Source organism: Dipodomys ordii, unplaced genomic scaffold, assembly GCF_000151885.1.
Source record: "Dipodomys ordii isolate 6190 unplaced genomic scaffold, Dord_2.0 Scaffold14, whole genome shotgun sequence".
Taxonomy (NCBI): Eukaryota; Metazoa; Chordata; class Mammalia; order Rodentia; family Heteromyidae; genus Dipodomys; species Dipodomys ordii.
Genome location: NW_012267230.1, coordinates 16,477,283 through 16,494,116, shown reverse-complemented (window position 1 = coordinate 16,494,116; position 16,834 = coordinate 16,477,283). Strand labels below are relative to the sequence as shown.

At 47.6% G+C, this 16,834-nt stretch overlaps 2 protein-coding genes across 2 annotated transcripts in view; one reads left to right on the top strand and one right to left on the bottom strand.

The window, feature by feature from the left end:
• LOC105982184 (hemoglobin subunit alpha-like) overlaps positions 1–110 on the top strand; it is a 3,074-nt gene extending 2,964 nt beyond the window's left edge. Inside the window, exon 3 of the mRNA XM_013011702.1 lies at positions 1–110. This exon is cut by the window's left edge and continues 1 nt beyond it. Within this exon, the coding sequence (XP_012867156.1) occupies positions 1–102 (102 nt within the window). The 3' untranslated portion in view covers positions 103–110.
• Positions 111–1,552: 1,442 nt separating this feature from the next.
• The window catches only part of Luc7l (LUC7-like), a 20,317-nt gene continuing 5,035 nt past the window's right edge, over positions 1,553–16,834 (bottom strand). The window contains exons 3-10 of the mRNA XM_013011631.1: positions 14,158–14,256; positions 10,247–10,357; positions 9,009–9,152; positions 7,355–7,531; positions 5,601–5,689; positions 4,163–4,192; positions 2,431–2,604; positions 1,553–1,897 (exon numbers count right to left, since the gene is read on the bottom strand). Of these exons, the coding sequence (XP_012867085.1) occupies positions 1,756–1,897; positions 2,431–2,604; positions 4,163–4,192; positions 5,601–5,689; positions 7,355–7,531; positions 9,009–9,152; positions 10,247–10,357; positions 14,158–14,256 (966 nt within the window). The 3' untranslated portion in view covers positions 1,553–1,755. The remainder of the gene's footprint in view (positions 1,898–2,430; positions 2,605–4,162; positions 4,193–5,600; positions 5,690–7,354; positions 7,532–9,008; positions 9,153–10,246; positions 10,358–14,157; positions 14,257–16,834) is intronic.

Below are 16,834 nucleotides of genomic sequence, written 5' to 3'. Positions count from 1 at the left end.
CTCGCCCGGCACTACCCCGGGGACTTCAGCCCCGCCATGCAGGCCGCGCTGGACAAGTTCCTGAGCCTGGTGACGGCGGCGCTGGTCTCCGAGTACCGCTGAGCCCAGGGGGCGCGCGGCGGCCTGCCGAGGACGTGCACACGCGCGGTGTGTGCGCGTGAGCGCTGCGCGTGCTCGCACGCGGGTGACCCGCCGAGGACGGCATGGCGCCCTTTCCCGGACTAGAGCCCCCGGCCAGTGGGTCACTGGGGGCTGAGGCCGTCTGTCGCTGCTGCTCCCCGCCCCCGCCCCGCAGCGCCCCCGCAGGAGTCAGCGCGGCCCGCGGGCTCGGCACCTCCCAGCTCCGGCTCGTGGCTCAGGCTCCACAGGGCGAGGCCTCTCAGGAAGGCTGAACGTCGGCCCCACATGCAGGGCAGTTGGGCTCTGAAGCTTGCTTGACCTCAAGTGCCCTGGCCATCCAGAGCAACAGGGGAAATTAAAGAGAACTGGAATTACAGCAACATCTCTCTCCCTCTCTCTGGTGCAAGTATTAGGAGCGTAAACCCAGGGCCTCTTGTTCTTGCTTGGCTTTTTCACCCAAGTTGGTGTTTTACCACGAGCCACACATCTGCTTTGGCTTTCTGATTACTGGAGATAGTCTCAAAAGGACTCTCCTGCCCTGGCTGGCTTCCTCAGATCTCCGCCATCTGGGAGGTAAGATTGCGGGTGTAAACCACCATCAGTACCTAGCTCTACACATCTTTTTTGCCAGTCCTGGGCATGGTCCCCGAGCCTCTTGCCCATGGCTATCACTCTACCATCTGAGGCACAGCACTACTTCCTGTGTATGTGGTACTGAGGAATAGAACCCGGGGCATGCTAGGCAAGCACTCTGCTAAACCACTTTCCCAGCCCAACAATGCTTCTTAAAACACTCTTTCCAGATGAGATGAGTCAAGAGGCAGGAGGCTCTCTGCAGCCCTGCCCCTTAACAGGCTCCGGGTGTTGCAGGAGGTAACGGTCTACCCACTTGTCACATGCCAAGTTTCATACCTGGGTCAGGCACTTGTCACCACAACTGCCTTTGTCCTCTACCTGTGTCCTCCCAGACTACCCTCCAATACACAGGGCGTCCAGTTTCCGTCAGTCAGTCAGTCATACTTCATAAAAGGGGATGAGTCCCTGTGAGCAGCAGCAGGAGACAAGCAGGATCCGACAGCCCACCTACCGCATGGGCCACACAACTAATGCCCCGGGACGTTTGCCCCAAGGCTGCGTCTCCTCCCACAAAGACTCTGGCTGTCCAGTGGATATTGTCCACAGGCCTATCTCCAGCCTCCACCTCCTTCTAAAGGAAAGAGTTGCAGTGTGGCCACCACCCTCAACCCACAGCACCAACCCCGTGGTCTGTACTAAAGGGATAAATAGCTGAGATGTGGGGTATGAGCCAAGTGGGACACTAAGGACCAAACAAATGTGGCTCAGTTAAGGGTGTGTTCTAGGAGTGCCCTGGCATATGGTCAGGTCCTGTGAACTGCCTCATGTACAAGACAGAGAGAGACCCTAGCATAGCTGACAGAGGCAGCCCATTAGGTCTATTTATTCCTATACAATATAACTCCACACACAGGAGCAACTGTACAACTTGAAGTCACAGCTAGCGCCAAACAACAGAAATGTTAAACTACAAAAGATGAGTTGTATTCAGCAAATATAGAATAACTTTAGGCTGTGTTGAATGTTTTGTCAGACTATTTACAGCTCCAGGACTAGGGTTCAGATCTCTCCAGCCTCCTTCTCCTCTGACTTCTGAGAAGTTGTCTTCCCATTGGAGCTCTCCAGCCTCCAGTCAGAATACCCTCGCTCACTCCGTCCGCACTCCCAGGACTTCTCTCTCGATGTGCGCTCCCTGGAGAACCTGGGAAAGGGGAACCAGAGGCTAAGAGGAGGCTGCTGTCCCCTCTGGATGGCTACTCAGGAAGAACACTAGGCTAGTCAGTCATGCCACCACTAGAGCCTAGGGCTACCTGCCTACCACTTGGAATGTTAGGCAGCCACAGAAAAATGACCTTTACAAAGATTTTTAATAAGAAAAACAGAAAAGGAGAATGCAACAAAATTATGGGTGTAGAACATAAAACACTAGGTAAAACTACAATGGGAAAAAAAAGGCCAAAATGAACAACAGCCTGGTCAGAACACAAAGCCTTGGACAGGATGGTCTGTGAACCAGGGGAATCCTGGTTCAGTGCAACACCACCCAGAGGGACAGGCAGGAGCTGCTCACACCTTCCTCCCGTCTCAAGCCCTGCGTCCCACAGTTGCTTGGACAGGGTCCCCACAAACTGTGTGGCCACTACATGTGGCTAAAGGACCCACTGAGAGTCTCACAAGACCCTGGGAACAAAAAGAGCTCACTCCTGGCTGCAGGTACTGAGTCAGAGTAGTTACTTGTATTTTGCACTCATGTCCCTGGAAGCCCGGCGGTGTCCCCGGCTGTGGCTCTGGGAACGGCTGCGATGACGTCGGTGGCTGTCTCGGGACCGAGACCTGGAAGATTTGCGCCTTTCTCTCGAGGTAGATCTTGACCGTCTCCGACGTCGATCCCGATCTCGGGAGCGTGACCTGAGAAAAATCAGAAAGTGCTGGGGGCCAAACTCCATGAGAGACAAACCCCACTAGGTTAACCTTCAGGCTCCTTTTCTGTCCACAGCATCACTATTATGTTTCCCCTTCCTCTTCAAATGTACAATGTTTGTAATTGTCCCATGGATTAATCTGACTGTTCCTCTGAATGATGTCTTCTAAAGAAGGATCCAGGTACTTCTAGTCAGCCTGCAGGCCTTTGAAAACTTCCCTTTCAAAATGAATTGGGGCCTGGAGATAATTCTTATTGTGCTGAGCCCCAACCAGCATGTCCTTCTCAAGTCAGCCCAGATAAAAGTCATAAAGTGGTAAACATCACATATTAAGAAAAATATTGAGGGGCTGGGAAGGTGGCTCAGTGGTAGAGCGCTTGTCTTGCATGCCTGAGGCCCTGGGTTCAATTCCTCAGCAAAAAGAAAAAAGCCGGGAGTGGCGCTGTGGCTCAAGTGGTAGAGCGCTAGCCTTGAGCTGAAGAGCTGAGGGACAGCGCCCAGGCCCAGAGTTCAAGCCCACGACCGGACCCCCACCCCAAAAAGAAAAACATTGGGGGCTGGGAAGGTGGCTCAGTGGTAGAGCACTTGCATTGTATGCATGAAGCCCTGAGTTCGATTCCTCAGCACAACATAAGCGGAAAAAAAAAAAAAGCTGGAAGTGGCGCTGTGGCTCAAGTAGTAGAGCGCTAGTAGAGCTAGTAGAGCGCCCAGGCCCAGAGTTCAGGCCCACAAGCGGACCCCACCCCCCCCCAAAAAAAAGAAAATGTTGCTGGGCGCTGGTGGCTCATGCCTGTAATCCTAGCTACTCAGGAGGCTGAGATCTGAGGATCATGGTTCAAAGCCAGCCCAGTCAGGAAAGTCAGTGAGACTTTTATCTCCAATAAACAAACCACCAGAAAACCTGAAGTGGCATTGAGACTCAAGTGGTAGAGTGCTCACCTTGAGCTGAAGATCTGAGGGACAGGGCCCAAGCAGAGTTCAAACACCATGACTGACAAGAAAAATGTTGCAGGGCACTGGTGGTTCATACCTGTAATCCTGGCTATTCAGGAAACTGAGATCTGAGGATTACAGTTTGAAGGCAGCTGGGGCAGAAACGTTTGAGACTTTTTTTTTTTTTGGTCGTTTGCGGGGCTTGAACTCTGTCTCTGCACTCTTCAGCTCAAGGCTAGTGCTCTACTGCTTAAGCCACAGCACCACTTCCAGTTTTCTAGTGGTTTATTGGAGATAAAAGACTCACTGACTTTCCTGCCTGGGCTGGCTTTGAACTGTGATCCTCAGACCTCAGCCTCCTGAGTAGCTAGGATTACAGGCGTGAGCCACTGGCACCTGGCTATTGAGACTCTTTATCTCTAAGCAACAAAAAAGCCACAAATGGAGGTTTAGCTTCAGTTGTAGAGTGCCAGTCATGAGCAAAAAACTAAGTAAGGGACAGCAGGCCCTGAATTCAAGCCCCAGTAGGGGTACCAAAAAAAAGCAAACCACAACAGTGCTTTCAGAAATAAGACATTCAACTAAACATTGTGATGGATCTAGAAACCTACCTCCTGCGATCTCTGGTTCTTGAGCCAGACCTAAAAAGGGAAAAAAAGACGAATGACATCCCTAAAGCATTCTAATTCACTGCCAACGCAGGGGTGGAGCCCTAAACGTAAGGTGGAGACTTAATACTTTCTTAGGCATCTGAAATTGAATATGGACAAAGCTAAATTTTAACCTTTACGGGGCTCCTCCATTCTCCCTGCTGCAGTAAGTGGCAATCACAGGCCAGAAATGGCAAAGGCAGCTTCCTTCCTCATTCACACACTTCACATAGTCAACAAGCAAATACCATGCTTTACCCCAATGCCCATCTGCCCCTTGCCTGGTTCACACTGCCACCAACCCCATCCTCAGAGATTTTGCTGCTCCACCTCAGTGCCTTATGCTCTGTTTTCAAGAGTGGCAAGGGTCTGGGTGCCAGTAGCTCATGCCTGTAATCTTACTCAGGAGACTGATATCTAAGGATCGTGGTTGAAAGCCAGCCCATGAGTGAGCCAGTCTATGAGACTCTTTTCTCCAATTAACCACCAGAAAACTGGAAGTGGTGTTGTGGCTCAATTGGTAGAGCACTCGCCTTGAGCTGAAGAGCTCAGGTAAAGCACCCAAGCTCAGATTTCAAGCCCTTCAACTGACAAAAAAAAAAAAAAAGTGGCAAGGCATCCTGAATCCAAACCCCAGCCTTCACATTTAGCTGTTCAGTACTCCCAAATCACAAAGTAAATAAATATCACAGCCCATACAAAGCCCTTTCCTGATGGGGGCTTAAGCAACCTGGGTCAGGCGCTGGTGGCTCACACCTGTAAACCCTAGCTACTCAGGAGGCTGAGATCTGAGGGTTGTGGTTCAAAGCCAGCCTGGGCAGGAAAGTCTGTGAGACCTTATCTCTAATTAACCACCAGAAAAGTGGTGCTGTGGCTGAAAGTGGTAGAACGCTAGCCTTGAGCAAACTAAACTGCTCAGGGTCAGTGTACCAGCCTTGAGACCAAGCCCCATGACTGACAAAAAACCCCAGCACCTTGCCTGCTTACAGATCAGTTTCCTTATGTGCCTAGCCATCAAAGGAGCTGGTTCTTTCTTTCTTTCTTTTGTCGATCATGGGGCTTGCCTCAGCTCTTCAGCTCAAGGCGAGCGCTCTACCACTTGAGCTACAGTGCCACTTCCGGTTTTCTGGTGGTTTATTGGAGATAGGGGTCTCATGGTCTCTCCTGCCCGGGCTGGCTTTGAACCGCGATCCTCAGATCTCAGCCTCCTGAGTAGCTAGGATGACAGGCGTGAGCCACCAGCGCCTGGCAAGGAGCTGGTTCTTATGGGGAGGAGGAACCTCTCTTTCAGGAAGGCACGTGCTATATCTCACTGGACTGAAAAAGCAATATGGGAGTAGGCGGAGCAGATGCTGACTGGGGCCGGAGGACGACTGTGGCACTGCCCACCCATGCTCACCGCCTGTTCAGCCGTTCCTCTCGTTCTCTCTCCTCTCTCCTCCTCAAGCGATCCTGGTTTCTTTTTTCTTGCTTTTCAGCCACAGTTTTCTAAAGGAATTAAAAAAAACAAGCAAATAAAAATGAGACAAGCCGGCCAACACAGGTTCACACCTATAATCCTAGCTACTCAGGAAGCTGAGATCTGAGGACCACGGTTCAAAGTCTGCCTGGTCAGCAAAGTCCATTAGGCTCTTACCTCCTATTAGTCTCCAGAAAACCAGAATTGATTCTGTGGCTCAAATTGGTAAAGTACTCTCCTTGAGCAGAAAAAGCTCAGGGTCAGCACTCAGGGTATGAATTCAAGCCCAACCGCTGAGAGAGAGAGAGACAGAGAGAGACACACACACACGAGAGACACACACAACACACACACACACAAACACACACTAAACTTGGCTGGTCCTGAGGCTTAAACTTAGGGACTGTGCTCTGTCCCTGAATATTTTTGCTCTCTAGCATTCTAGCACTGAAGCCACAGCACTACTTCCTGATTGTTACTGTTTTTTTTTTTGTTTCTTTGTTGGTTACGGGGCTTGAACTCTAGACCTGGGTGCTGCCCCTCAGTTCTTCAGCTTAATGTGAGTGCTCTACCACCTGAGCCACCATGCCACTTTCAGTTTTCTAGTAGTTTATTGGAGATAAGTCTCATGGACTCTCCTGCCCAGGCTGGCTTTGAACCGCGTTCTCAGACCTCAGCCTCCTGAGTAGCTAGGATTACAGGTATGGGCCACCAGCGCCCGGCTAAGATACTCTCTCTCTCTCTTTTTTTCACAGGACATGGGGCCTGAACTTGGCCTGGCCACTGTCCCTCAGCTCTTCAGCTCAAGGATAATCGCACTATACCACTTGAGCAACAGCACCACTTCCGGCTTTTCCTGCTTATGTAGTGCTGAGGAATTGAACCCAGTGCCTCATGCATGCAAGACAAGCACTCTACCACTGAGCCACCTTCCCAGCCCTCTTTTTTTTTTTCTTTTGTTCAGGTCTTGGGGCTTAATCTCAGGGACTGAACACTGTCCCTGAGCTTTTTTTGTGCTTAAAGCCAGCACTCTACCACTTGAAGTACAGCTCTACATACAATTTTTTGGTGGTTAATTGGAGATAAAGAATGTCTGGGGACTGGGAAAGTGGCTCAGTGGTAAGTGCTTGCCTTGCATGCATGAGGTCCTGGTTTGATTCCTCAGCACCATGTAAGCAGAAAAGACCAGAAGTGGTGCTGTGGTTCAAGTGGCAGAGCGTTCGCCTTGAGCTGAAGAGTGCAGGGACAGAGCCCAGGACCAGAACTCAGGCCCCATGACCGACAGAAAGGAAAAAAAAAAAAAAAAATCTCCGGGACTTCCCTGCCCAAGGTGGCTTCAAACCATGATCCCTAGCGCTGGGGACGTGGCTCAGTGGTAGAGTGACTGCCTAGCACGCACGGGTCTAATTCCTCAGTACCCTATTAACAAAAAAAGATGGAAGTAGTGCTGTGGCTCAAAAGCTACAGTGCTAGCCTTGAGCAAAAGCAACTCAAGGGCTCACGCTTAGAGCATGGACAGTCCTAAGGCCCTAAGTTCAAACCCTAGAACTGGAAAAGAAAACAAAACAAAAAAACAAAGACATGATCCTCAGATCTCAGCCTCCTGAGTAGCCACGATGATAGGTGTGAGCCACCAGCACCAAAACATAAAGCTCTTATTCAGGCTTCTCCAGAATCGGACTGTATTAACATACCCTCAACTGATCAAGCTTCTCTCGGATCTGAATGAATCCCAAATGTAACTTGCCCCCAAAATGGTCTGCTAGACGGCGGTCATTGTCGTGAAGACCAAGGTAGGCTGAACAGACTTCACAGACACGGAGCTTTTGCTGCTGAAAACTGGATGCAGGCATAGAATTTCTGTATTCTTCCTGGAGAAAAAGAGATATGAAGGTGACATCCAGAATCCACTATATAGTATCAACATCTTAAATGGAAATAATTTGACAATAAAAGTGAGTTGTCAAAAAACATGAAAAAGCTGGTTGCCTGTGCCTCACACTTGTAATCCTAGCTCCTTAGGAGGCTGAGATTTGAGGATTACAGTTTGAACGCAGCCTACGCAGGAAAGTCTGTGAAGACTCATCTCCAATTACACCAAAAAGTTGGAAGTAGAGGTGTGACTTAAGTAGTAGAGCACCACCAGTCTTCAGCAACCCAAATGTGAACTGAAGCTCCAGGACCAGTAACTAAGAACATAAGCATTATAAAACAAGCCAGGCACTGGTGGCTCTTGCCTGTAATCCTAGCAACTCGAAGGCTGAGGATTGCAGTTCAAAGCCAGCCTGGGCAGGAATGTCTGTGAGACTTATCTCCAATTAACCACCAGAAAACTGGAAGTGGTGTTATGGCTCAAGTGGTAGACCACTTGCCTTGAGCTGAAGAGCACAGAGACAGCGCTCAGACCCAGAGTTCAAGCCCTTCGACCAACAACAAAGTAATAATAAATAAAAACAAATAAAAACCCCAACCAACTAGACAAGTCAGAAGTGGTGGGCCACCACGCCTGTAATCCCAGCCCTTTGGAGGAGAAGCAAGAGTGTCTTGAGGACTGGGAGTGGTGGAGTGCTGACCTAGCATGCATGAAGCCCTGGGTTCAATTCCTCAATCCCACTTACACAGAAAAATCTGGAAGTGGTGCTGTGGCTCAAGTGGTACAGTGTTAGCCTTCAGCAAAAGAAGTTCAAGGACAGTGCCCAGGCCTTGAGTTCAAGCCCCAGGAGTGGCAATGAAACAGGTCTACACCAGCCAGGTACATACATGCATGCAAACATACATATCCCTCTCCCTTTTCTCCAGCTCATCTTTCCACCCCTATTGTTTTACTCAACTCAGTTTGTGTGTGGGGTTAGGTGGTTTTAGCTAAGGGGTTTTGTAGGATCATCCCATTCTACCTAGAGACTACCCCCAAGGAAGTCATTCATACCCTCATAACCCCATCTCTGGTACATTTGCCTTCATGAAATCAACACGTGGGAAAGAAGGGATAACAAGTACTCTGTAAATTGTTAGAGTGATGGATACGGGTTATTATATACTTTCCCAGATCTGTAGAATATGCATCAACCCAACCTAAAGCCCAACCTAAACTGGCCTTTAAATTGAAATGCAACACAGGTCCACCGATGGTAACCTACTCTACTCTACGGGAGATGTTGATAACACGGGAGGGAGGCTGGTAGGGAAATCTCTGCCTTGCATTGAACTCACAATTGTTATAATCCGTTATCAGTGCCCCACCTTTCTACTTTGCTACTTTAGCCTCCTTCCGGAGTGCCAAGATAACCAACAGCAGCCACCACACCAAGCCACTAATATTTCTCTTTCCTAAGACACTTTTCCACCAACCTCAGCTTCTTTTTTCTTTGCACGAACTTTCTCAACTTCCATAAGAATCTTCTGGGATTCGTCCACATTTCCTTCAGCTCCTAGTTGTTCAGCTTTAGCAAGGAGTTTTCCTATTTCTTCATTCAATTCATGTACCTTTTCTGCCTGAGGAGAAGAGAGATTCAAATAAGCAGAAACCAAGTTTTATTTTGCAAGTCCTGGGCTTAAACTCAGGGCCTGGGCACTGTCCCTGAGCTTCTTTTGCTCAAAGCTAGCACTCTACCACTTGAGCAACCGCACCACTTCCAGATTTTTCTGTTGTGTGTGGTAACTGAGGAATTGAACGTAGGAGCCTCATGCATGCTAGGCAAGCACTCTACAACTTAAGCCACCTTTCCAGCCTCAGAAACCAAGTTTTGAATGCAAGGGAAGTAACTTTTTCTCTCACATTCCTGAGGCTCAAACTCAAGGCCATGAAGCTCTTGGACTGGCTTCAAAACATGATCCTTCATTTACGCCTCTGATAAGCCAATGCTCTGTTCAACATATTTCTTTCCCTAACACTGAAAATAAACCAAACATCTTAAGACTCACAGATAACCACATGTGCATTTTAAATATCATGAGTTTTGTATCACTTGCAGAAATCTGAGAGCTAATGTTTGGAGCCAGCCCCAACTCTTTATCTTAAGAAGTTAACCAGCAAAAAAGCTGTTAATACTGGGCATTGGTAGCTCATGCCTGTAATCCTAGCTAGTGAGGAGGCTGAAATCTGAAGACTGCAGTTTGAAGCCAGCCTGGGCAAGAAAGACTCTTATCTCCAAGTAACCACTAGAAAAGTAGTGCTGTAGCTCAAACTGGTAAAGTGCTAGGCTTGAGTGAAGGAGCTCAGGGACAACACGCAAGCCAAGTTCAACCCCTACTGGCTCATTCCTAGAGGTCTGAGAATGGCGGTTCAAAGCCAGTCTGGGCAGGAAAAGTCCGTAAGTCCGTGAGACTTTTTTTTGGGTCAGTCGTAGGGCCTGAACCTTTGGCCTGGGCGCTGTCCCTCAGCTCTTCAGCTCAAGGTGAACACTACCGCTTGAGCCACAGCACTACTTCGGGTTTTCTAGTGGTTTATTAGAGTTAAGTCTCACGGACTTTCCTGCCAGGCTGGCTTTGAACTGTGATCCTCAGCTCTCAGCCTCCTGAGTAGCTAGGATTACAGGTATGAGCCACTGGCACCTGGCAAATGACTCCTTCCTTCCTTCCAGACATACCTTTGCCGAAACTTCTGCACTGATTTCCTCCTGTGTTTCCGCCAGTCGTTTCTTGGCAAGCTCAGTCCTCCTGTCGCACTCTGCAATGAAGGACTCCAAATGATCCATTGCCTAGCTCAGGGGAAAGAGAGAGCTATTATGAACTATTTATACAATCTCAGAATCGATTTCTTTTTTGTCAGTCATGGGGCTTGAACTCTGGATCTGGGCACTGTCCCTGAGTTCTTCAGCTCAGGGATAGTGCTCTACCACTTTAAGCCATATCACCACTTCTGGTTTTCTGGAGGTTAATTGGAGATAAGAGTCTCAGAGACTTACCTACCCCGGCTGGCTTTGAACCACAATCCTCAGATCTCAACCTCCTGAGTAGTTAGGGTTACGGGCATGAGCCATGGGCACCCAATGTTACTTTTCTTTTTACCTTTCTGTTGTGGGGCTTGAACTAGCACTATACCACTTTGAGCCATAGTACCACTTCTGAACTTGTAAACTCAAAGCTAGTACCCTACCACTTGAACCACAGCTCTACTTCTGGCATTTTTGCTGGTTACTTAGAGATAAAAAGTCTCATGGAATTTTCTGCCCAGGCTGGCTTAAAACTGGTATCCTCAGATCTCAATCTCTTGAATAGCTAGGATTACAGGCGTGAGGCAGCAATGTGTGGCTCAAAATAGCTTTAATTTCAAAACAACTTCTATCCTCAATAATCTTACCAAGAAACCTCAAGGAGAATGAACACACTGGCCATACTCAGTTCTCTGGGGACAGAAAAGGTTGAACAAGGGCCAGTGTTAAAAGGCTGTATGAAATGCATTCAATCTTTGTAAGCCACAGAACATTATTCCCTCATGTTGAGGGCAAAGTAGCCTCTTTCACTTCAAATAAGATAAAAAATAGGCCATGTGCCGATGGCTTGGGCCTGTAATCCTGATTATATACAAAGCTAGCTATCATTTGAAAATTGAAGTGTGGAGCCAGCTCAGGCAAACAAATCCAGGAGGGTCTTTGATTCTTTTTCCCAGCAAAAAGCTGGAAGTGGAGCTGTAGCTCAAGGGGGAGTGAGCAGCCAAGAATTTTTGAAAAAGCTGAGCACAGGGCCCAAAGTCAAGCTCAGTATAAGCATAAAAATAAACAAATTTAGGGAATAGATAAAAAGACACAAACAGTTATAACACCTAAGGAGTGATGATCTGTGTCCTGTCCATAGTGGGTTAGTTGTCAGAAGGTATACCAGAGGGCTATAATCTTAGCTATACAAGAGGAGGCAAAAAGTTACTAAGACCAGGAGCTGGGAAGGTAGCTCAGTGGTAGAGTGCTTGCCTTGCATGCATGAGGCCCTGGGTTCGATTCCTCAGCACCACATAAGCAGAAAAAGGTAGAAGTGGCGCTGTGGCTCAAGTGGTAGAGCACTAGCCTTGAGCTGAAGAGCTGAGGGACAGTGCCCAGGCCGAGTTCAGGCCCCATGACCGACAAAAAAAAAAAAAAAGTTACCAAGACCATCTCAACAAAAAATATGGACATGATAGTGTACATTTGTAATTAGTTATGCAGCTAAGAAAATCAGTCTGGAGGCTGGCCATGGGTAAACATGAGAAATCCATCTTTTCTTTTTGCTTGAGACCAGGACTCAAACACTGTATCTGAGTCTTGGCTAGAACTCTGCTATGTGAGCCATGCCTCCAAACATGTGAAATCAATCTTACCTGAAATATAATGGCAGGAAAGTCCCTGAGACTCATCTCCAACAAACTACTCAGAAAAAGCCAGAAGTGCTGTAGGTCAAGAGGTAGAGCTTAGCCTTGAGCACAAAGAGGCTTAGGGACAGTACCCAGGCCCTGAATTCAAGACCCAGACAGGCAAAAAAAAAGAAAGAAAGAAAAAAAAGGCAGAAAAGGAAGGATAGGAATATGGCTCTATCAAGAAAAACATGATAACTGTAAGGTCCACTCCTGGATAGCTAGCAGACTCCACCCTCCTCACAGCAAAGTCTCCACCCAGTACCTGCGTTACCTAGGCAACTGGGACACCTGGAAGAGGTCACATCTGCATCTGCTAAGGTCACATCTGAGCTTGATGTGGCCACACCTTTCTCCGCCCATACCCTAGATAAGGCCTAGCCCAGGCCCAGGTGCTCTCTCTCTTTCCCAGGCCTTTCCCAACCGCGTGGAGGGCCAAGATGGCCTGGTGTCAGCCGGAACGATGAATTAACCTATCCCTTACCTGAATACCACGTACATGGTGCTGTTCTTACTCGGCCACCTCTTTTTAAAAACCAAACAATAACCAAGTTTGAACCCTACTACAGTCAAAAGCCAAGCAAAATGAAACAAAAAAGATGGCAGTCCACAAGACTACAAGGATACTAAAGAGCTAAGAGGTAATCAGGGATTTGTTTTCTTCACATAAAAGCGTACTTGAAAGTAGAGCCAGGCAAGAAAAAAAGTTTTAGGATGGTCCAAAGTGTCTCAGAAACTAGAGAAATGCAGAGCGTCAGAGTCAGACTTCATATGTAATTCTGGAATCCAAAAATTTCTGCCACAGATCTGCAAATAATTTATTTTTTAATTAAAAAACATGTCAATTGGGGCTTGAACTCAGGGTCTAGACACTGTCCCTGAGCTTTTTTTTGCTCAACGTTAGTGCTCTACCACTTTGAGCCACAGGTCACTTCCAGTTTTCTGGTAGCTCACTGGAAATAAAAGAGACCCAGGGGAGGGGCTGGGAAGGTGGCTCAGTGGTAGAGCGGTTGCCTTGCATGCATGAGGCCCTGGGTTCGATTCCTCAGCACCACATAAGCAAAAAGAAAAAAGCCAGAAGTAGCGCTGTGGCTGAAGTGGTAGAGTGCTAGCCTTGAGCTAAAGAGCTGAGGGGCAGTGCCCAGGCCCAGAGTTCAGGCCTCACAACTGGACCCCCCCAAAAAGGGGGGGAGACCTAGGGAAGTGGTAGAATGCTTGCATAGCATGCAGGAGGCCCACAGTTTGAATCCTTGGTATCACATACACAAGAATAAATTAAAAAAGTAGTCTCTTCGACTTTCCTACCTGTATGGCTTTGACCATAATCCTCAGATTTTGGCTTCCTCAGTAGCAGATTACAACATAAGCCACCAGCAGCACAAATATTTCACCATGTATGGACATATGCACGTGTGTACATATGTGCATGTGTGCACACGCACGTGCACACACACAAACCCACACCCACAGTGATTCCAAGAGAACCCAGGCAGGAAAGTCTGTGAGACTGTTATGTCCAGTTAACCACCAAAAAGTTTTAAGGGGAGCTGTGGCTCAAATGGTAGAATATTAGCCTTGAGCAAAAAAGCTCAGGAACAGGGCCCAAGACCAGCACGAAGAAAAAGAAAAACGGACCAGCACAAGGAAAAAGAAAAACAAAAGATTGGTCACAAAGCTGAAGTAGCATAGCATGTGCCTAGCAAGTACAAGGTCCAGCATTCAAGCCCTGATACTATCAAAACAGTGAAGTAGGGCACCTGAGATTTGATGATCCTGTTTCAAAACCAGAGGGGCAGTCAAATGCAAGACACTTTTTTCTCCAATTAAGCAGCAAAAATCTGGAAGTGGAAGTGTAGCTCAAGTGGTAGAACATGTCTTGAACAAAAAAAAAGCTAAGACATAGGGCACAGTCCCTGAGTTTGGAACCAACCACTGGTATATGAGACAAGCGCGCACGCGCACACCAGAAAAAAGGGAAAAATAAAATTCAGGGTAGTAATATGTTGACAGACACAGAGATGCTATTTGTCACAGTCTAGTACACAGCTTGAGTGATAGGAATACAAGTTTCCATTTTACTACTGTTCTTTATAATTTATAAATATTACGTTATTCTTGATAGTTCACTCTTAGATTCTTTACAATAAGGATAAACATACACCAAATATAACTTACGTCCAATTCAAAAAACAGGTCTCTTTCTTTACTTGCGATCTCATAGTCTGCACGGAGGGCCAAATCATGGATTTTGGTACATTCTCCTAAATCCATCCGCTGTGGGAAACAAAAAGTTTACACAATTTAAACAAAAAGTTTAACCAATTTATGGTTTACTAAAATTCTGATCAGAGGCTGGGAAGGTGGCTCAGTGGTAGAGTGCTTGCCTTGCATGCCTGAGGCCCTGAGTTCGATTCCTCAGCACCACATAAGCAAAAAGAAAAAAGCCAGAAGTGGCACTGTGGCTCAAGTGGTAGAGCGCTAGCCTTGAGCTTAAGAGCTGAGGGACAGCATCCAGGCCCAGAGTTCAGGCCCATGACCGGACCCCAAAAAAGAAAAAACAAATAAAATTCTGATCAAACAGTCCAGGAATAGAGTACACATCAGGACTCTGAGGCAGAACCTTCGTAATTTCCAGACCAGTCTGGCTTATATAGACTCTGCCGATGGCTCACACCTGTAATCCTAGCTACTCAGGAGGCTAGGATCTGAGGATCGAGGTTCTAAGCCAGCCCAGGCAGGAAAGTCCATGAGACTCTTATCTCCAATAAACCACCAGAAAACCAAAGTGGCGTTGTGGCTCAAGCGGTAAAGCACTCGCCTTGAGCTGAAGAGCTCATGGACAGTATCCAAACCCAGAGTTCAAGCCCCACAACTGAAAAAACAAAAGAAACGAAAAAAGTAAGTCAGGTTTTGGCAGTCACAACACAGAACTTAACACTTGGCTTTCGGTATAGCTCTTTGTATATTTAAATAAACACAAGGGGGGTTGGAAAGGTGGCTCAGTGGTAGAGCGCTTGCCTTGCATGCATGAGTCCCTGGGTTTGATTCCTCAGCACCACATAAGCAAAAAGAAAAAACCCGGAAGTGGCACTGTGGCTCAAGAGGTAGAGCACTAGCCTTGAGCTGAAGAGCTGAGCTGAGGGACAGCGCCCAGGCCCATTGTTCAGGCCCCACGACCGGACCCCCCCCCAAAAAAAAATAAATAAATAAACAGAGAGCTGGGAAGGTGGCTCAGTGGTAGTGCTTGCCTTGCATGCTGAGGCCCTGAGTTCGATTCCTCAGCACCACATAAAACATAAAAAGCCAGAAGTGGCACTGTGGTTCAAGTAGAGCGCTTGCCTTGAGCTGAAAAGCTCAGGGACAGTGCCCAGGCCCAAGTTCAAGCCCCACAATCAACCAAAAATAAATAGCAGAATAGGTGGCTGATTCAGAACCCAAATAAATGCTCTAGCTATCTCTTTACCTGATGAATACCCCTGGACAATAAATGGACAATAAACCCACTGACTGATTTGAAAAACAGAAGGCTGTATTACTAAATATGACATAGTACCAGTAAGATCAGTTTGAATTACTATTCTGTGTGTGCGTCCCAGCCCGAAGTGTAGAACAATTTACTACAATCTCTTCCTCTTTTATTTTCTGAGACATGGTCTCACAGCCCCTACTAGCCTTGAAACTTCGATCCTTCGGTATCTACATCCCTAGTGCTGGTATTACAGTGGTGCACAACCAGGTCCAGATTTGAAGTGTTATTGGTGTGTGTTTGTGTGAACGTGTGCGCACACACAAACATGCACTTGTGGGCTGGGAAAGTGGATTAGTGGTAGAGTGCCTTGCATGCATGGCATGAGGCCCTGGGTTCCACATCTCAGCATCACCAAAGCAGAAAAAGCTGGAAGTGGTGCTGTTGCTCCAGTGTGGAGTGCTAGCCTTGAGCTGAAGAGCTGAGGGACAGTGCCCAGGCCCTAAGACCAACCCAAAACAAACAAAAACATGCACTTGTGTAAACCAGTCCTGGGGCTTGTGATTAGGGCTGGTGGTGTCCCTCAAGCTCTTCAGATCAAGAAAGGTGAGCAGCTGGGTGCCAGTGGCTCACAACTGTAATCCTTTTTACTCAGGAGGCTGAGATCTGAGGATCGAGTTTCAAAGCTAGCCCATGCATGGAAGTCCAAGAGATTCTTATCTCCAATAAATCAGTCAGAAATCTGAAAGTGTTGTGGCTCAAGTGGTAGAGCGCTAGCCTTGAGCTGAAGAGCTGAGGGACAGCACCCAGGCCCAGAGTTCAAGCCCCATGACCGACCAAAAAAAAAAAAAAAGCATTCTACCACTTGAGTCACAGTGCCACTTCCAGCTTTTTGAAGATAAATGTCTTATGGACTTTCCTGCCTAGGTTGGCTTCAAATCACAATCCTCAGAACTCAGGCTCCTGATTAGCTAGGATTATATAGGTATAAATCATCAGCACCTGTCTGTAGTGTTAATGTCAAAATATTATTATTACTATTTTGCCTGTCTGGGAGTTCAAATTCTGGGCCTGGGCACTGTCCCTCAAATCTTCAGCTCAAGGCTAGCACTCTACCACTTGAGCCACAGTGCCACTCCGGCTTTTTCTATTTATGTGATGGTGAGGAATCAAACCCAGGGCCTCAAGCAAGTGAGGCAAGCACTCTACCACTGAGCCACCTTCCCAGCCCCAATGTCAAAATACTGAGTCCAAGCATTCTTTTTTTTATTTATTTTTTGTCAGTCATGGGGCTTGAACTCTGGGCCTGGGCGCTGTCCCTCAGCTCTTCAGCTCTAGGCGAGCGCTCTACCACTTGAGCTACAGCGCCACTTCCAGTTTTCTGGT